Source organism: Dermacentor andersoni, chromosome 6, assembly GCF_023375885.2.
Source record: "Dermacentor andersoni chromosome 6, qqDerAnde1_hic_scaffold, whole genome shotgun sequence".
In the NCBI taxonomy this organism is placed as follows: domain Eukaryota; kingdom Metazoa; phylum Arthropoda; class Arachnida; order Ixodida; family Ixodidae; genus Dermacentor; species Dermacentor andersoni.
Genome location: NC_092819.1, coordinates 171,567,516 through 171,588,690, shown reverse-complemented (window position 1 = coordinate 171,588,690; position 21,175 = coordinate 171,567,516). Strand labels below are relative to the sequence as shown.

At 46.9% G+C, this 21,175-nt stretch overlaps 1 protein-coding gene across 1 annotated transcript in view; it reads right to left on the bottom strand.

Moving 5' to 3' along the window:
• Positions 1-21,175, bottom strand: part of LOC126523436 (medium-chain acyl-CoA ligase ACSF2, mitochondrial-like) — a 348,233-nt gene that overhangs the window by 210,762 nt on the left and 116,296 nt on the right. The window contains exons 5-7 of the mRNA XM_050172050.3: positions 19,804-19,932; positions 4,091-4,144; positions 1,740-1,846 (exon numbers count right to left, since the gene is read on the bottom strand). Of these exons, the coding sequence (XP_050028007.1) occupies positions 1,740-1,846; positions 4,091-4,144; positions 19,804-19,932 (290 nt within the window). The remainder of the gene's footprint in view (positions 1-1,739; positions 1,847-4,090; positions 4,145-19,803; positions 19,933-21,175) is intronic.

Sequence of the window (21,175 nt, the reverse complement as noted above, 5' to 3'; positions counted from 1 at the left end):
CAAGACTGACTTCATTTCTGGATCGCGGTGGAGGTGAGGACGCAAGGCTGACGATGCCCCTGTTCAGTGCAATGCCGATGGCTGTGTCGTGCAGCCTGAAAAAGCTACGCTGCAAGCGAGTATCACGAAGTTTTAAAAGTTTTGCTCAGTGATGACAAATGGTGTCAGTGTGATTTACGCCGCACAGAGAAACCCGTTCCTCTCATTGGCGAGTGTTAGTTACTGCTGAAAGGGAAGAGAAGCATAACTGTTTTGTGAGGTTTGCTCAGCGTGAGCCCTTATAAACACAATGAAATTTAGCCAGAAAGACGGATTGTTCGTCTGCAGCGGCGTTAAGCTGTACATTACTAAATATTACGCATCCACACTACCGTGAGTACTGCATTTAGCCGATCATGTTGTGTCATATAATTTGGGAGTTTTCTACCTTATAGACCATAGCAAAGGGCCCTTCGGTTTACCAAAGCACTGTGCAGATTAGCTTTAGTCTCAACATTGATGTCAGTTCAGTATTTTAGAATTTGATGAGGTGTTTGGTCTGTATTTTGTTCTCACAGCTAGAGAGACGGCATTTCCTAACTGCACACAAAATGATTCATGTACAAGCATCAAAATTACAGTAACAAGATGTAAATTGGCAGGGTTATGGACTCAATGCACATTTGTTGCTTTGCCCCATTTTGGTAAAGTGAGTGTAGCCAGGAGTGGAATGCACCAAGTTACGCATGACGACAAAGTACAGCCACTGACTCAGCCTAAGTTCCTAAGGGTGAGCAAATACCAAATTTTTTTGCAGCACTGGCCAGACTCACCATGTTAAGGGATTATAGCGACGTGGCTGTCTGTTAAGAAGTTCAATATTCATAACTATGATGGCAGGGAATTAAGAACACAGGTTGCAAGAATCTCCTTCGTAGTTCAGCGATTCCCTCACCTATTTGGGAAATTTCTTGGAAGGCTCACAGGAGGTTTTTCTAAGGCATATAATATCCGCATCTGCTCTGAAGCTTGGTCGCCAAATTTTTTTTTCCTCAAGTTCGCTATCTTGACTAACCCGGTACATCTGTCGGAAAGTCATCCACACAAACAACAATTGAGTACGATTAATCTTGATTGTACTTCACAGTTTTTACATAATTTCCAAACTTTAGTAAGTCATTATGCATGCTCGAACCTGTTGCTATCATCTCCAGTGGCTGCCTTTCATCGCGTTGTCTATAACCACTTTTGCAGACACTACTGGCCTACACTACTACACTAGACACTACTGCAGACACTACTGGCGGGTCGGCCCGGAATTGCACTATGTTAAGGATTTTTTTCCTGCACATGGACATGATAGTGGGGAAAGTAGCCCTTAACAGCTTCGCTGTAAAACAAGTTGCACTTGATGAGAGCGATGGAGACGAGCACACACCTCGATCATTGAAATCTGATGTCTGCGTCAAACGCGTCGTCTGCTTACTGAGACACGAAGATTCCAGGGCAATGGCTGGCACTCACGTACATTCCAGGATGTACAACAGAAATCGCATCGCGCATACAATCTCATTACACAACGATCGCCGACATCTTCGACCAACATAAAGAATTTGTGACAGCAATCTTGAATGTCCTGATACATGCAGGCGACACCTTGTGCCGAGCGACAACTTTAACTGCTCTTAAAATTGTGGTCACGGGAAAAAGGATAAATAACGTACACATGCCATCAGAAATCTACACAGGTATTTTCTCACCTCTCTAAGGAAAGCGGCGCTCTGTTGTTCCGAACCAGGTCCCGAGCCCATTGCGCGTAGTCGTTCTTTTTGAAACCTCGGCCAACAAGAAGTACACTGCAAGAAGTCTGGGGGAAGCGAGCAAATACGCCGCTCATTGAAAGGCACAAGATCAGTCAACGCAAACGGCATTGCAACTTTCATACTTGCACCAACGCCCTGAGTCATCCAACCGCGTGGAATAGCGATGTACAGTTCAAAATGTTCACTAAAATCTGAAACGTCCAACCCTAATCAAGCAGCTCACATTGAGAAAAGAGGAAATACAGATATGCATAACTGGCAATGACGTCGTCTTTCTTGATGATGTTATAAGCAGGAGGCAGAATAATAATAAATGGACACGGAAGAAGATAGGGGCCGGTATAGAATTTATATCCCTCAATTTCATCCTTCCGAAATTTTCAACCACCACTCACGACCAGCGACCATTGCACCTACACAGTAAGCAGAGGCTTAAAACGCAGACAATGTGCTACTGCGTCCACTGGCTAAGCTAGAGAAAGAAAATAAGAACAGTATCGTTCTAACATCACAACAATCAAATGTATCTTCATTGCGACATTGGTTGATACGTTTTACACAATAAAATGCTTTCGCATTACCAGATTTTAGAGAAACTAGAAAAATTTATTGAAACGTCAAGTAAGTGAAGCTTGTACTCGCCAGGTTTGTTAAAAAAATGAAAGCACAGGTTAAACACTTATACGAATGATTCACAGAAAATTTCGCCTTGTTGTGGGAGTGTCAAACATACTTTGCGCCACACCCAAAAAAGTAATTTTATGCTTTTGTCAAGAAATTATTTACGTAATAGTGCATATTTCGAGGTATTACAACGCAGCTGAGCATTATTACTGCCGAACAACTTCACAGATTCAGCCAGTCGAAACATTCTCGCAACTACATTTCGCGAAACAGTGCAAATACTGAGGCTAACCTCCTACTGATAACAAACTTTGCACGCTACCGCTATGCAAAGATAACGTTGCAGTGCATGCACACTAAGACTCGGTAAGAAATGAATAACTTCAGCGAAAGCTATAGTTTGTTACTTCCTTCGTGACTTGATCAGATAATAGTTTGCTCAATTAAATGTCAGCCGTATTACAGATTTCAACTTTCAAAGGAAAAAATATTATTTGAGACAGTTAGAAGTTTACATTAGTAGTACGTTATAAGGTAAATATGTGCGACGAGTTACACGGGAAATTGGCAGGAAAACTAGGAGCTCGCGCCCGGATGCCGTCACTCACAATCGTGTGCAACGTGCAGATGCAACCACACGTGTGCCTATGGAGCAGTGGCTCGAGCGAGAAATTGTGAACCCGTGATTCAGAGAAAAGCCATTTGCCTTAACAGTATCGATGAACCGTGTATGATCTTTATCTGTCAAAATTACAGCTTAGCTTTCTCGTATTCGTAGTGGAGAAACCTGTCTATCCCGACATATTCTAGCGCATGCCTAACTAAATGTTTGAAGCGGGCACTTTGTAGCCTTTTGGGGAGTGTTTCAGCGCGAATTTTAGATACGCGAGTGTGCCGAGTGTGCACACAATATTTATCTGTCCATGCCACTTAAAACAAAGAGCAGACATGACTCAGAGCACGTATGTTTATTGACACTGTCAAGGCTGTCAGCATCCCGGCTTATGGGCGATTTCATTTCAATAAGGGGCGATGTGTTTTCTTTAATTTGTTTTATTTGACTATAATGAAATCGCAAAATGACGAAATCCTGACGTTAGAAATGGTAGACTACCCACTCAACCACTATATAATGAAATCTCGACAAGGATGTTCCAATGACTTCAATGATGTCATCGATATAAATGTGAAATAAGGACTTATTCTTGCGGTGCACCCGTGGCACGTTAAATGAAGGCGACTAAGAATGCCAAAAACTGAGATATCACTTTCCGATATTCTCCCTTTCAATCGACTAGTTGGTCGCCCTCAATTTCCATGAAGGACACCCAAAAATGTAACTAAGTTTATTAGGCCAAACTATCTGGAATTTCATGGAATATTCAATATAAACAGCAGTGATTTCATTATTCTTATTTGTATCTGTGATGTGTTACTCAGTTAGTGTCACATATTACCTGCGTTCTGCATTCGTTATTTCACTTTGTATATTTCTTGTACTTTACGTAACGCCTCCGCCTTCTAAAGATAACCGTGCAATAACGGAGCGAAAAAAACCGCCGCGCAAGGCGCTCGTGTTGTTCCTGTGTCGCTCCCTTCTCTTCACATGTCCCCTTCACTCGATCTCGCTAAGGCAATGATGGCAGACATAAATATTCACTCACCCTTTTCAACGCCGAGTCTAGTTCATGGGCGTGGCACCTGTCGTTTATAGGAACCTAGAACACAAATGTGAGAAATATAACAAAAGCTGTAACTATATTGTTATGGTTCTGATGCATATTATTTGCACTGGCATGTGTAGAAAGATCTCAGAATGCCAGAAATATTATTATCTAATCGCGGCTTTGTTGCGCCAAAGTTTTTATTCCGTAAAGCTGATATGTGCGACCTCGTAAAAGCGTTAACTAGGCATCCTAATCAAAACGCTATACTTTTCATTGAAGCAGCAACAATCGCTGAAGCTGACTCGGTTAGTAAGCTGTCAATTGCATTAACAGATAAAGAACTAGCTTTTCTGAGGACGCACATGCGCACTCGTTCATCCTAAGGAGGCGTTTGTGGTTCGTTTAATTTTGAATGCGTACTCATGCTGGCTTCGTGCTTTGGAGGGTGTGCTTTTGCCTCGGTGGCTTGGTATATATGCGTGTTACTTAAAATAAAAATTATTTGGAAGTGAGCGTTGGTCTTCGTCGTTCTTTTGTTCCCTGTGTCTATGTACGCGCTATAAGTGATGTTTGCAACGCATGACGGTTGAAATCCGGGCCAGTTGGTACATAGTTAAAGAAAAAAGTAGTCTCAAAAGACAAAGGACAAGAAGAGAGGTTCACGCCACAACGGGTGGACTATCAACTGAGCTTTATTAGAAACATCGTAGTCCCAGCAAGGCCAGCAGGGCATGCGCAGCAACAGCATCACTAATCACGCTGTGCTCTGTGATTAGTGATGCTGTTGTTGCGTATGCTCTGCTGGCCTTGCTGGAACTACGCTGTTTCTAATAAAGCTCACTTGATAGTCCACTCGTTGTGGTGTGAACCTGTCGTCTTGTCCTTGGTGTTTTGTGACTGGTTTTTCCTTCAATTTTGCAACGCATCTTGAGAACGATCTGCGTTGGGGGCGGAATCTAGGTGCGGCGGTGGCTAGTAGCTTTTTTCGTGCTGTTGGTGCTCGGCGTTCACTCTTTCGTGATGGTGGTGGTGAAAAGCATTTATAGGGCTATATATACAGAGAGGTTGTCGGGGAGAGACCTGTAGTTGGTCGCGCCCCTTGCAATACTGGGCGGAGTCTCTCATTCTGGTACTCCGTTGGTCTTGACCGCTACGCAGGTCCGCCGAACTAGGGCTTGTTGAGCCGATAGTTCCTGGCAGCCGAGTAGGACCGCCTCCCAGTCCTCTCGGGAAGGGGAGAAGGGGTGATGGGGGAGAGAGAAGAACTTTGCCTGCATGCCCAAACCATGTGGGAGGTGTCGGCCACCTCCCCACAGAAAGAGCAGCGGCCGTCGAAAGAAGGGTCAAATTGCTTGAGAACCGCCGGGCACAGCAGGGTGTTTGTAAAGAGCCTAAGGAGAGTTCGTTCGCCAGCTTTACCCAGTCCCTTCATAGGAACCGGGCAACGCCGGTGTTCGGCACGATGGTGCTCAGTAATGTCTTTAAAGGAAAGAAGAGGGCTGTGATCTGGGTCAAGGTCCTCCCAAGTGATGCCTGGTGCCCGGTAAGTGAGTGCGCGGGCTGCCTCATGGGCGGCTTCGTTACCTGGCATGCCTTGGTGGCCGGGGATCCATATTATTGAGCGATGAGTTGGATCGCATTCGCGAATACAGCGGCGAAGAATTTTGTCAGCGAGAGGAGTGATCCATCCCAATTGGAAGTTACGACAGGCTCCACGGGAGTCTGTGAGGATAAATTTAGAGTCGGGATGGGAGGCTGCGAGGGCGATCGCCACCTCCTCCGCATGCGTTGAGCTGGGTGCTTTCAATGAGAGGCCGTCCACCTGTCTTTCCTCGTGTATGATTGCAGCCGTGTACCATCCCCCCCTCCCCCCCCCCCCCACTGGAGTGGTTGGGGCCTGCAATATCGACGTAGAAGACATGTTTCTTAGAGCCATAGTGACGGTGCAGGGCATCCGCCCTCGCCTGGCGCCGGCCATTATGGTCCTTCTTGTTCATCTTAGTTGGGAGGGGTCGAACGTAGAAGGCGCGTCTCCACTTTTCGGGCACTCGAACTCTTTCGATCATATGGTGGTCATGTTTAATATGTAACTGGTCTAAGAGGCAGCGACCGGACCCGGTCTGGGCGAGACACGTGTATTGGTTAACGAGATGCGCCTCGCGAAGTTCCCGATGGGTGTTTACCACCCCCAAGGCGAGAAGCCGCGCATTGGAAGTGGATATTGGGAGGCCGAGGGCTCTCTTGAACATTTTGCGGAATACTACCTCCAAGCAATCTTCGTCATGTTTCCGTAAGCGTAGGTATGGGGTCGAGTACAGTACTCTACTAGTTACGAAGGCATGTGCGAGCCGCACCGCATCCTTACTTCGCAACCCTCCTCGCTTGTTGGAAGCGCAGCGGACCATCCGGCCCACCTGGTCGCCGACCTTGCGGAGTTTGGCAAGAGTTGTGCCTGCCTTGCGGTGTTGATTAATGAAGAGACCGAGTATTCGAATCTCCTCCCTCTTCTCGTATGGGCCACTGGCGAGAGAAAGCTGAATTGAGATTTTGCATTTCGGGGAATTTCGAATATGCACAAATTGAGACATTGACTGGGAGCATTGGAGGCCGCAGTACGTGGCATAGTGGTCTATTATACTCGCTGCTGCTCGCAGGCATTCCTCTATCTCTCCTATGTTTCCCGTGGTGGCCCAGATGGTGATGTCTACGGCGTACAGTGCATGCTGAACACCAACGACACCCGCCAGCTGTGCCGGGAGGTGTGCCATGGCAATGCTACAAACAAGCGGGGACAACACAGCGCTTGTGGTGTGCCCCGTGTTCCCATCTTAAATGGGCCGTACTCGGTCTCTTGTAGGCGTATATAGGCCAAGCGGTCCGTTAAGAAATAGTTGATATAGTTGAATGTACGAGCGCCGCAGTTGGTCTCGCTAAGGGGCTTTAGTATGGCGGCGTGCTTAACATCATGAAAGGCACCCTTGAGATCGAGTGCCAGGACTATCTTGTCGTTATGTGAGTGTTCTGTGGGTTCGAGAATCTCGTGATGAAGCTGTAAAAGGATGTCTTGTGCCGACTTATGAGGTCGGAAGCCGAACATGGTGTCGGCGAAGGTGTCCTTGCTCTCGAGATATTCCGAGAGGTGGGCACGGACCATCGTTTCCACGAGTTTCCCTACACATGAAGTGAGGGAGATGGGCCGGAGGTTGTCTATGTTTACCTATTTCCCCGCCTTCGGGATAAAGGTTACCAAGGATGTCTTTCAATCGGCTGGCAACGAAGTGTCCCCCGTCCAAATGGCGTTGATGTATTCGAGTAGGGTTTCGTACGCCCGATCTGGAAGGTTTGCCAATAGTTTGACTGTTACCTTAACCCTCCCTGGCGCCGTCCCCCTGCGCATTCGTGCAAGAGACGCGCGAAGGTCGTGAAGCTGGAAAGGCTGATCGATTTACGGATTATTGCAGCCTGCATACGAATAATCTATCCCTCGCAGGTCTTGATCCTGATTGAGGTATTGTGAGCGCAAAGCGTTCGCTAGCTGCTCCGTGTTTCCTTGAAAGTTGTGTAGTGCGCGAGTGAGGTGTTTCTTGGTTTCCGATCGTATTTGTGTAGGGTTTATGAGACTCCTGAAGAGCCGCCAAGTGTTGCGGCTCGACATCTGTTTTGCTGCGCTGCTACATCTATCTACCCAGTTAGTGTCGGTGAGCTGGGCAGCGTACTCGGCTGCTTGCTGAGTAAGGTCAGGGATACCAGCGCGAAGTTTACGATTGTGTTTCTGCCGCCGCCATCGTCTGGTTAAGCTGCGGCGAGCTTCCCAGAGGTGCATCAGGTGGTTATCAACGTCCGGTGAACGTTCCGTAAGCTGTATATGTTTTTCGTGTGAACGGAGTGTTCGCATGAGTCCGTGCGCCCAAGTGAAGTAGCCTTGTTCCAAGAGAGAAGTTACTGGGAGGCCCTGGCGGAAAGCATTCCAGTCGGGAAGTTTGGCTTGTGCAAGGGCGCGATGTAAGGGTCGAGTGTAAATGATAGTGTTCAGTATGCAGTGGTCGCTACCGCGGGTCTCCTCGGTGTTGATCCAGTCTGCGTGACGGATGTGTTTGATGAGGGTAAGGTCGGGGCAGGTGTCCCGAGTGACAGAATTCCCTACACGTGTTGGGTGGACCAGGTCGGTTAGAAGAGTGATGCCCAGCGTAGATATAAGTCCCGCCAACTTACGACCACGCGGCTCTTCGTTGCGATAGCCGCACATGGGACAGGGGGCGTTAAAATCGCCCACTATCATCAGGGGATCGCGACACGCGATCCTTAGCGCTGCGCTAAAGATGTTACAAAAACTAACGTTTTTTTTTCTTTTTTTTTTTCGGGGGGCAGTATATATTCAGTATGTGTACGGGGCTATCTGTTCGCCGCAGGGGGAGGACAGAAACCATCACGTACGAGTATTCCAGATTTAGGTCGAGATCAACCTCCTGCGCTGTGTAGCCTTTATTCACTAGGAGACAGGTGGACGGGTCTCGCTGAAAAGCGTTACAGCCCGAGAGCTTAACCGCAGCCCCGGTTTCTTGCAGTGCAAGGACTGCGGCGGGGTATTCGAGATTGTCAATGTACGCCCTTAAGTGGGCGCGTTTCGTCCTGTCTTTGAAACCCCGACAGTTCCACTGTACAAGAGAGAGAGCTTGCTGTCTTTGCGGGGGGCGCCGCCTTCTAGGGAGTTGGTTGGGAGGGGACGCAGCCATGTTGATTTCAAGGGAGATCGCCTTGGAGAGCCGGCCCAGGTTCCGTCACCTGCAGCTGGAGCGATTCCGGCTCCTCCAAGAGTTCGGTTAGATCGATGGGTCGGGTGAATTTTGATGGGCGGTTCGCGTCTTTGAGGGGTCCCGTTCGGCGGAAAATCCGGGGGTTTGACTCTAGCCACGTCTTAATGTTGGCCGTCACGGCGGCCGTAACCGTAGCTGTGACTGCCTTGAGAAGGCTGTCTTGGATTTGGCCAAAATTTGATATCTGAGCCGTTAATTCGCCAAGGGCGTTTTTGAGGGCGGTGAAACGCACGTCAGAGCTAGAAGGTATCAGGTCCACCTGCACCACTTGCATCGGTTCCGGAGCTACATGGGCAGGGGGTGGGGAGGACCGAGCCTTTTCTAGCGCATGAATTTTGGCGTTAAGTTGAGCATTTTGTGCCCGGAGAGTCTCGAGCTCGCGGCGGAGGTCCGCGACGTCAGAATTAAGGGGGGAATGAGAAGGAATCTTTGGTAGGGGAGAAGATAGGGGAGTGCGGGGAGGCGGAGGAGGCCCGTCTCGGCTGCCTACCTTGGGCTGAGACGTATTCTTTGGTGTGCCAGACGGAGGGCCTTCGAGTCGTGGGAGCTTTTGAAGTGGTGTCAGAACCCGAGGGCACTGCAGTCCGAAGTTGGGCTCGTTGACCAGTCGGCTTGCCCGGTTGTTGCAGCCGTCGAAATTTGGCTGGACTTTAGATTTCAGGGTGGTAGAATTTTCCTGCTCATGGACGGTAATAATACCGCTGCAGACTTCACCATTAACTTTGGCGTGTCCGACCACCGGGATGGGGCCTTTCGAAGCATTGAGTGTATATTCACGAGTGAGCGCGTTTGCCAGATTGACGTCTTGAGTGGTGGCAATGACAGTATTCTGGTCCCAGATGGGCCAGACACTAAGAATGTCCACCGAAGATGGATTTCCATAGGCAGAGAGCAAAGCACCAAGCTCACCGTTCTGCTGGGCTGTCTTCAGGGAGATCGTCACTCTGGGCTTGATGACAATCGTGAAATCTTCTTTGCGGAGTCGAGGCATAGCGGTGGGCCGCCATTTCTTCGATCCCGCTGCTTGTGAGAGCTGAGGGTTGGACTTTTCAGGATTCGGAGGCACAGAAACGCCGGAACTCCTGGAGCGTCCGTTGACCGCCGAAGTATTCGAGCGTTGCTGGCGTTTACGAAGTGCCACCAACAAGAAAATGTCTTCATCCACTATCTCCTCCGTCGGAGTGGAAGTTTCAAGCGAAGACGGGGCTTTCGCGACGATTTCTGACCATGTTATCGTCTCGGGATTGTACCCACGCCAAGCACAGACCGCCATGGTGGCCGCGGAGAACGATGGAGATCATGTCCGGGGCGTTAGGCTCAGTTGAGTGAAGTGGAGGAGACAAAAATGGGCCTAAAAAGCCCGCCAAGATGGCCCACCTGCTACAGAGCGGTATCTTCGGGCGCCTGATGATGTTATCCGTCTAGTAGCAGCAAAATTTCACAGGGTCCCTTGGAATTTTCGGTAAACCGGAGGAATATTGCCGGAGCCGATGTGAGGCGCATCCGCTCGCTCCACGCTCGCTCCATGCTTTGGTGAAGCGATGGGCAGCATGAATCGCTTGCCGCTGCCGCGTTTCCTCATGCCAGCGTTTTGACAGCGAGTTTCCTTGGTCATCGGTGGATGGAAAAACTTTATTATGGTACATTTGGTGGCGCTAGTTTTCTAGCCAGAAACGCGCCGTGGTCATCGAGTCACATTTATTTTTGCTTGTCCGCGCGTGACACCGTGCTTGTTAATTTAGTTAATGTACCTATGTTTAAAATGCATACGGCCGCTAAAACTACTATCCTTACTTCCTATAGCTGTCCCCGAATTAGCTATAGGAACCGATGCTTCGCCTTTCTGGTGGAACTGCGACTTCTTTTCATTATATTGTTGGATCAAATCTCCTATTAAGGAAGTGCATACTTGGTTAGATTTACTGACATCTTTTAGCCAGAAAACTATTGAATGAACATTAATATGCGCTATAGAAGCATTTGGTATAACACGATTATTAGCGATGGATTCCACCAAGACGATTCGCCCCATGCAAATTTGTTTGTGGCATGACACTTGTGACTGAAGTTTACTTTCGCGAGGTCTCACCGATCGCTTTTACTGATAGCGATGTTGAAAAAATCTTTCTAGTAGAGTGCATCGTGTTATTTCTCCTATTTCACCCGCATCCCCAGATTGGTCTGGTTTCACGTGAGCTATGATTACTTTATGGGAGGCATGGTAACATGTTTTGTGTAGGCGAAAGATATTCAAGAATGAAAACTTTGAGCTGAAAGCAAGTTTCTTTTTCTGTTCACTTTAATTTCTCTTTACTCTATTATTTCTACATTTGATATAAAGATTGTGTATTCGTCCAAGCTTTCTCTAGGTTCATTTTCTTTTTCTTCTTAAAAAAGCAGTACTTCACGAATAAAGTATAGGATATTGGTAATCCCTGGTCCTGTTTTTTTATGTTTTCTTCAGTTTTCGTGTTATAATAGGTTTTGTCATTGAATATTTAGAAGAAACAGTACTATTTCTTTACAGGGATATCTTCCATGTTTGTTTTAAACAAAGGCGTTACAGCTCTGCTAATAATGTAATTTGGGAAAGGAAGTACAAGTTAAATCATACAACATGCAGCAAAAAAGCACCTACATTATTTTCTTGAAATCTCAAGCAACTCAATCATGTACATATGAAAACGCAATTCCGAGTACTTCCGTACGTGCAGATTTATGGAGAACATCAGTACGACGGCCAATTCTATGTTGATTACCGTGTCCGCTGAGAAATGTGACAAACTGCGTTCATAAAGCTTGCGCAGATCAAACTCTATTGAAGAAATCAATGTGACGGGAACCTTTAGTGAAGCGGCGAAAACATTTAACAGAAATAGTTCAATGCGCAAAATCGTGCTTAATTCCTGCGCCGGAAAGTGCATTCTCAAACAAATATTTATCTTGATGTACTGCACACGTCGAAAGTTTATGCACAGATACGCAGTTTAGGTTTGTGTACTACACCGTACAGAAATTATGCAATAATATTGAGGGTGGCGCGCTAGGAGGTGACCGCCGTGGCCGGTCAGCCATGGTGCCGCGCGATTTCGGGAGTGGCGTACACCGCGGCCGCCCACGTCTAGCGCGCTAGCGTGTCCTATTCTGAGGCTACATGCACGTGAGCCGTCTTCTTCGCCAGCTCTGGAGGTGATAGTCGCGTTACTACAAGGCCTCTCCCCCTTCCTAGCGCGAAGCGCGATTGTGTTTAACGGATTAGCGTCCGTTAAGGTGTCCAGGTAAAATGTACAGATGGTATCGTTGGAACACCAAGTCTGGACACAAGGCGGATTCTCTTGTTCGTTGAGGACGTCGTTGGTAGTGTCGTGTTCACGCAGTCTGAGAGAGATCTAGCATGCAGGCAGCACTGTCCGCGCAGGTTGTGAGTCAGTCACAGCCACAGTGATGCCGTAATGCGAAATCATCATTATCCCTAATGGAGCCAGTGGGAGAGCCGTAGAATCAGTAATGAGTGAGCTGTCTCCAAATGCAAAGCGAACAGCGTGCAAGAACGTCCAAGGAACTGGAGTGGCGGGCCGTAGAATAGCCGAAAGCGGTTACGTTTCGCCCAGTGTATTCCTTGTAAATTGTCGTCGCGCAGAGGCCTTTGAGCTGGGGAGGAGGGTCAGTGCGTGCTAGCGCTGGGCAAGGGTAGACGCCGGCAATGTGGGACGACAACACCTGGAATGTCGCGATAGTGCAGATGGCGAAGCCTGCTATGACGTAGCGCAAGATTACAAGATTGGACGCCCCCAGAAGTACGCTGACTGCCTCTCTCGTCACCTCGTATATCCCTCTGATCCTGCTGCATATGATTCGGTGACCTGCGTCATGGCTTTTACAGACATGACCGACAGGTGCGCTGAAGAACAGCGCGACAAATCCTTACTGCCCATCATTGCCGGAGTGCAATCCGCCAGCACTCACGGCACGTGTCGCATGTTCGTACTGCACGACGGCATCCTCTACCGCCGCAATATCAACCCTGACGGCCCTGAGTTGCTTCTTGTCATTCCTCGTCATCTGCAATCCGTCGCTCTCGAACAACTTCACGTTGCACCGACGGCGGGACTCCTTGGAGTTTTGCGTGCATACGACCGCGTACGACGCCGGCTCTTCTGGCCGGGTTTTTACAGCTCTGTGCGTCCTTATGTCGCAACTTGCGAATGGTGTCAGTGCCGGAAGAAACCTCCGCTGCCACCCGTTGGACGACTCCATCCCATTGAAGTTCCTTCTGAACCGTCCTTTTGCGTAGGCCTTGACCTGCTTGGCCCTTTTCCGACAACAACTAGCGGGAATAAGTGGATCGCCGTCGCTACTAATTGCGCGACACGCTCCGTGATAAGAAACGCGTTGCCGACTAGGTGCGCAACAGACGTCGCCGATTTTCTCCTCCACGACGTCATTCTCCACATGGTGCACTTCAACAGTTACTTACAGACCACAGCCGCTCATTCTTGTCTCGAGTTGTCGACGGCCTCCTCCGCTCCTGTGCCACTGAGCACAAGCTGTCTACCGCCTATCACCCACAAACGAACAGTCTTACGGAACGCCTCCACCGAGCAATCCCTGAGATGCAGTCGAAGTACGTCTCCAAAGATCACCGCAACTGGGACGCCACGCTGGCCTACGTGACGTTCGCGTATAACTCGTCCCGGCATGACACCACAAGATATTCACCATTTTAAATTTTGTATGGTCACGAACCCACATTGTCGTTTGATACCATCCGCCCTTTTATACCACCTGTTGCAAATGATTACGCTTGTGAAGTCATCGATTGCACTCACATGGCACGTCAAGTCGCCCGATCTCGTTTATTAGCGTTGCTGCATAAACAAAAAGAGCGTTATGATCGGTGCCATCGCGATGTTAAGTTCGCGCCAGGTGCTCGGGTGCTCCTTTGGTCACCATGTCGTCAGGGTGGCCTCCCCCAGAAGCTTCTCTCTCGCTACACAGTGTCTCATGAAGTCCTACGCCAAGTTAACGACGTAAATTACGTGATTTCGCCGCGACAGTTTGATGCATCTTCAAGTCCGACGCCTGTTGACGTCGTGCACATTTGCAGCTGAAGCCATGCTTCGCTCACAATTCTTCGCCTACCATGTGCCGAAAGGGCGCTTCAGCACCCGGGGGCCTTGTTACGCAAGGATGAATGAAGAGAGAGGAAGTAGATTGCGAGATACTGGCTGCTGCGTATTGTTGGTGGTCATCCATCTTAACTACTCTGACTCATCTTGAATATATATTGTATATACAATCTCTCTACACTCCCAACATCCCCGCAGCAATATTAAACAAATGCAAAAAAAGAGGCCATAGAAGTCATACAGGCAAAATTATACATGTACTAAATCGATTTAAAAAAAGATTAACAACGAAAAATAAAACAACGAACACTTCACATTGGAACGAAAACACTCATATTATTCTGCTTATTTAGTTATTATTTGTGTTTATTTATTATTTATTTATTTCGTTATGATTACTTACTTATTATTTATTATTTGTGTATAGACAGGTTTCGCACCATCACAAGTATAACGACCGGATTACGGTTTAGGATTTTTAGGTTAATTTTTTTCTGCCATACGTACTGCGTTTATTTTGCTTCCGATATTTTTGTGCCGGAACTCATAACTGTGTTTCCTACGGAGGTAGCTAAACAAAAATGAGTCTGGTTCAGTCTTCATTTGTTATAAATAATAAGAGGTAACTTTTTTAGACATTTTTAATAACTACTATTTGGTATTTCCTAAATGGTGGTGCGGTGTGGATAATGTATGATGGGTTTTCAATAACTGCTAAAATTATTTTGTGTAGTAAAGACAAGCTAGATAAGCAGGTTTTAGTTGAAGTTTCTCTATAAGAAGGCATTGTGCAAACGGTAGTGGACAAGCGTGTAGTAATACTCCTTTTTTAGCCACATGGACAGTATGTGTCTGAACATAGAAATGATTAAAATGGAACGTTAAATAGCCGATCGAACGTCATTTATGCGAGGTGACAAGTTAGGATTTTCTTGAAACAGCACGCCGGGAAAACTGTCTGTATTAACGCGCTATATAGTAAGACTGAGAAATTTAATGCTTAACGGATTGGAAAGGGCTTGTTCCGTGTATGAAAAATTACGCATATTGTGTTATTTTTGTCATTTAATTCAATGTTATTTATTTGTAGCCAGATTCTAGGCCTTCAAACCATATATTTCCTTCCCTATCTGGCGCGATCAGGTCTTTTCCAACAGAAAAAATGAATATGTCTGATCAACGTAAATTAAAACGCATGGTGTCTAGGGTAGGGTCATAATGTCAGTTATACACAACAAATATATACGTGCGCCTAAAATGGAACCCTGCGGAACACCATATTTAACATTACCTACGTCTGATTTACCGCATTTGATATTAGTATACTGAAAGAGGTTTGTTATATTGCTATTGATTAATTCGAACGGAATTCCCGTAGTACCACACATCCATAATTTTTTTTAAGATGTTGTGTTTTATGGAAGGAAATGTGTTTCCACAATTTAGACATAATCCGAGTGTAAATAAGTTCTACTCAATGTGATAATTTTTTTTCGTAATCGATAAAGAAAGCCTCTTCCCTTGATATTTAAGTTTGGGAATCATACCGATCTTCAACAATATTCTTCGAATTACAGAAGTTGATAACTGTCGTTGATAACTTCTTCGAAAACTTCAGATGAGACTGCCAAAATTGAAATGGGCCGACAGTTGTTAAAGTCGTTTGCATCACCTTTTTTATAAGCTACTCACGCCCTAGCAATGTTTATTTCATCAGGAAAGACGCCTGTAGGCATTATCAGATTACCAATTTGAGGCAGTTGTTCACAGATATGATGCGCGATTATTTTAAACGTTGGAGCATGTATCTCACCGTGGCCGCACGCGCTTCCATTGTTTATTTTATGTAGCCGTTTCTATACTTCCATTTCTGTAGTGGGAACTAAAAATATTGAATCTTCAATCTTCTGAACACATAGCAAATTGTAGCAACAGTCCTTTGCAGCAAAACCGTCAGCTTGTCCATCATTCAGAAAAGTGCGGCGTGAACTTCTTGGCAAGTTCAATTCCTGCACGTGGCGTACCATTTATTTCGACAATCATATTTCAATTATCTTTTGATATCAGTTTATGAAATGCTTGCCTCACATATTTAGTCATTTATATTATTAAATCTTCACTGATGGTATGTGGCACGCTCCCTGTTAATGTCAGATCCTTGTTTGTTCCTGATCTTCTTATATTAGTTCAAATATTCTATACGCCTAGTTTCTATGAATAGGGCGAGGTGCTTCTCCCGGTGTCGTATTCTCTTTAAAAGTGTGTTGTCAATCCACGGTTTCCATTATTTCATATTTTCTTTATTTCAGTCATGGGAAATACGGCAAAATAAATTTATTTCACTTTTTCAATGAATAAGCTGTAAGACGTTGTGTAGTGGTTCGATCGAAGGATCTCGTCCGAATTGATTACACTAGCTAAACTCTGAAATACTGCAATGCTAGCGTTATAAATTTTCCTGCATACGTATGTAGTGGTTGTAGATGGCGATGACTTGGCGATAACCAAAGATGACGTGTTCTCCGTTGTCGCCAAACCTTGTGTAATAATAGTATGCGTGACGTGAATTTTATAGTACTTTCTGGAAGGCACGAAGACACCAGAGATTGCACGGAAACCTTCAACGAGCCCCGTATAAAAGCCGACACCCTTTGCCAGCAGAACAAATTTCAACGAACACCGACTGTGCTGGACGCTGTCGTTATGCTTCGAGTGTCACTTGCTTTTGTGGGCAGTGCAGGTAATTCACCCAACAAAAGTTAGTCTCTTGATTCATAGATTAGCCACTTCGTTCTTTACCATCTTGCTTCCCTTAGTTTTGCACATCTTTTCAAGCAAGCTTATCGCGTCTTCGACAGCACACACGACATTCCCGGTGTCGGTTGATTTCCCTGGTTGAAGGTTAGACCTCGGCTTAGAAGTTTGTTTTAGAGTGTAGTTAGCTTCTAGGAAGGCATATTTTTCTGACCGCGAACTGAGGTGCCGTACGTTTAAGGTCTTCTTGCAGCAAGGCACTCAGCTCTCCTTCAAGGAAGCGCTGAGTGCTAATTTCTCCTTGCCATCAACGTTGTATCGAATACCGACCAAGCACCCACAGCCATTCGCCTCTGGGACCTGTGCGCAGTGTGCCCACCCTGTCGAGTTGTGCTATCAGCGCAGGGAAGTATCTTGCAGTCGCCGACACTTCAACTCTCGAGCCCATATTAAATAGGCATAGTGTAGAGTTCATTATTGCGTCAAAAAGCTGCCTCGGCGAATGCCCCCAACGGCAAGTATTTGAACGGAGCAAGATTTGGCTTGCTTGGCATTGCGCGAGCGGCAGACTTCTTTTTGCAGTAGTACCGACATTGTTTCGAGCCGGACGAATGCGCAGCGCGGCTACCGAACTCGCACATGGACAGCTAGCATAGCTGCTCGGATTTAGGCAGCGGCTCGCGTGTCCTTGCATCGAAGCGGTGGCGGAATGCAGGCTTCGGCGTCTAGTTGGCTTTGCGCCTTGCTGGTTTTCGTACTGTCGAGGTGAAGCTAGCGGCAATGCTCGCTGTCAAGGTTTGACAACGGTCATTCCTCATCTGCATCTTCGGTTCCACGCACCTAAGTCCACGCATCCTTGAGGGTCAGCTTCACAACACAGCTGCTCCGAAAATCGAGCGCCACACAGGCCGACGACGAGCCATTCGCGTACGACGCTTTCTTCAACCTCGGTCGAGGGGCCGTTACGGCGCCTGACCAGCCGGCAGAGATCGCCGAATTGTCGATCCTTTATTCAAGCAGGTGAACCCATTTAGGCAGGCGTGAGCCTTCCTATAGCTAATTTGCGAGCTGGAAGAAGTGGGCAGTCAAGCTAGGAAATGATCTCTTCGGCGTGCGTCTATTCCTCCAGCGAGAATCTATCTGGGAACGGAGGAGTTTCGGGGTCCATGCAATGCAGAAGGGAGCGTACCCGTTTTGTTTTGCGACGCCGGGCTGAGCCCAGAAACTGTGGCTTAGTAATCTTAGCGGTTTGCCTTTGCCATGTTTCCACCTTGCTAGATTTCTGAAGTCGATCGGTGTAGGTGGCTGGAAAGTCGAGCGCGTGCAATTTGCCACTAGGTTGCTCGCTGGCCATCGCACCGCCATCGAGAGCGTTGGTCTCCGACGTGTCGCTGACGTCGTTGGTCTCACTGACATCTTTAGCTTAGAAGGGTTGGAGACGCGACCCCAGTTCTGACACCATGTAGAGAATGTGTCACAAAGACTGAAGCAACGGCTGACGCCCGGAGCTCGCAATCCCAAACAAACAAGTGGCGCCCTTTTATTCAAAATCAAATAGATGCAGGGAATCGAGCACACATGGGCAGCCAAGGACTTGTGGTATGCTAAGCAATGGCGACCTCTACACTCCTTTCCGACCACAGGAACAGTCCTATCAAGTGATGCTGGCACAGCTATTTCCTCCTTCCTGCTCCTATATGGCAGCTCTTTCTTACTCAGCCCTTGATCTAGTGTTTATTCGTTTCGTCTACACACAAGTTCATTGCCTGTTTCGGCTCGCGCAGAAATGGCCAGGTGCCATCTGCCCGTGCCATGCACTACCTCTCCGAAGATCACAGCGAATGCCGTGAACTTGTACTAAACAAAGTTTCTTTGTGAATGAACTGGCGTATGCGCATAAAGAACAGCGATGCACAGAACGCCCTGAACTAGTTAGAGAAGCGTAAGGGAATTGAATTTTTCTACATGCTTTCTTCGTCTTTCCCTCTAGACTCGTTCTCTTCCCTCGCAGCAGTTTTTCATGACGACGCACAAGGGCGAGAGCTTTTGAAGCATTGCTATGACGTAAGCGATTTATAGTAATACTTTGCTCGGAGGCAACACTGCTCGGGATGAACCCCATAGCAGTGTAGCAATACGCAGTTGAGAGCTGCACGCGCTTTGGCTTGTGGTCACGTGTTTCAGAGACAGCGGGCAATATTGTGTCGAAGGAAAATGATATTTGTTAAAGTGTCAACACTGATCGCTACATGAGTGCAGTTTGCATAAGAACGCCGCATCGGGGGGAACCCTATTTCTTGGCTAGGAACCCCTTTGTATCTGCCAAATCAAATTCCTTGAACACACAACAACTTTTTCTTGGGCGAGTTGGTGTTTGCTGAATGTCATGGCACTGGTGACGACATGGCCTTCTTCTGTGAGCAATAATATTGTAGTGTTCCAGGGATGGGAATTTTAGATACTTTTGTGCACATTGCTTCAAGAACAAAAGCAAGATACGTCATTCCGATGACAAGAAACTTATTCTCTGCGCATTAAAATGTGCTCAAATGCACTGAATGAGCGTGTTGGATTGGCATGATCGGTGTACCATTACGAACATCATAAGGTACACCATCACACAGGGCTGGAAAGTTTCCGTGCTCACATGAATGGTTGCATATGAAAGCTACGGAAGGGTAAGGCACCAGAAAACGGGGCCTATCTTACAGGCTATACTATTGATACGTATAAAACAAACACAAAATTTTGATTTGATATAGCATATGCAGGCCCATCGGCAAGGAAAATTGATCATTTGTAAGCCAATTACATGTTATGGGAGGGCCCAGTGAATGTTTTGTATGTGTTACAAGTCGTTACAATGCTCTTTGTACAAATAAATCAAAACTCTTGCAGACTACTCCACTTACTATCGGCTGTGACGAAATTTGTCCCAGTAAAGACAAACAGCGGCGGATGGGTCACATGCTCACCACTTTGCAGTAAGGAGGTTCGTTCCTTAGTATCTTACCAAAGTGAGTCCAGCCTTGGCCGCGGCGAACTGGCACACGATATATCTGTGGCAAGTAGGTGACAGGATGCCTACCCGAGATCCCGGCTCCAGATCGAAGGAAAGTAGACCCTGAGCCACACTCTCTACCTGGAAATCAATGAGTAAGTGAGAAATGCGTTCCTGCTCGACTATGCGACAGGAACAAAATCTAACTACCATTTGCAGACCGGTTCCTGTTGCTATTTCTGGCTTTTCTAAAATACGCACGCTCACCCGCAACATTGTGAAAGGAAAAGCAAGTTACGGCATCACAAAGCTAAGAAGCCTTTTTCTGGGAGCAATAACAATCATATTTTCCAGCTTTCGGGAAATTAGACACTTCTTTACAAAATGGGTCTAGGAAAAACTGAAAATCCGTCATTAAAAGGACAAGAAATATTCTCTGCGCACTAAAATGCGTTCAAATGCCCTGAAGGAGTGTACTGGAATGGGCCGGTTCGTGCGCCATTAGGGCCGTAACAAACAGCGCTTGGACGTGCCGAAGTGAGGACGACGGACTCGGCGCTAAACGCCCACTGATCATAGAGAAACATATTAGCAAAGAGCGGACACTCCCGTAGGGCCCTGCGGTTGAGATACTGCACTGCCGCCTGCGCTCTGAGCGGCCGCTAATTTTGGCTTCTGCGAATTTTTTAGCTCGGTTTTCGCTTCGGCATTGATGCTTGCGATTCTGGTTCAGCTTTGGCTGCAAAAACGTTCAATACGCCGTCTCTAGCTAAGCGCAAGAGCTTTGATATTTCATTTTTAAGCATTCCGTATAATGGACGTAATAAGCTCGTGGATCACAAACATTTTACTGGAAAAGCCGCCAAGTTTCTCGTAGAACCAGAAACGCTGAATCGGCTCATCCAGATTGGAACAAATAATTCGGTCCACGCTCTCTTTATTGCAATTCTTTTACCTTTGCTGAGCCGCATTTTTCAGTTGCACACAATAGGAAGCAGTGGTTCAATACAAAAAAGTTTACTTATTGCTTGTTCACATGGGGAAATGGACAGAAAAAATACTCTCTCACAAACTTGGTAAATACGGAAACTGCAAGAAGAATGTTCAGCAATGACAAGCAACGCGTAGAGTACAAGTGGCGCTGACAAGCTGGGCCAGGCGCATGCCGCGTGCGGTGAGGTAAACATCCTTCAGAAAACGATCCCAAATGCCCGTTGCACTGCTCGAGCCGCGCCAAATAAAACATTTGTGTGATGGTACGGGTGAGCCACGTATAAGAATGTATGCGCTTTGAACTGAACGTCTTGCGAGTGACTTTTGGAAAATTATGCGTTGGGAGAAATGCAAATGCTTTTCCGGAAAAGACGGGTACAAAAACAAACGA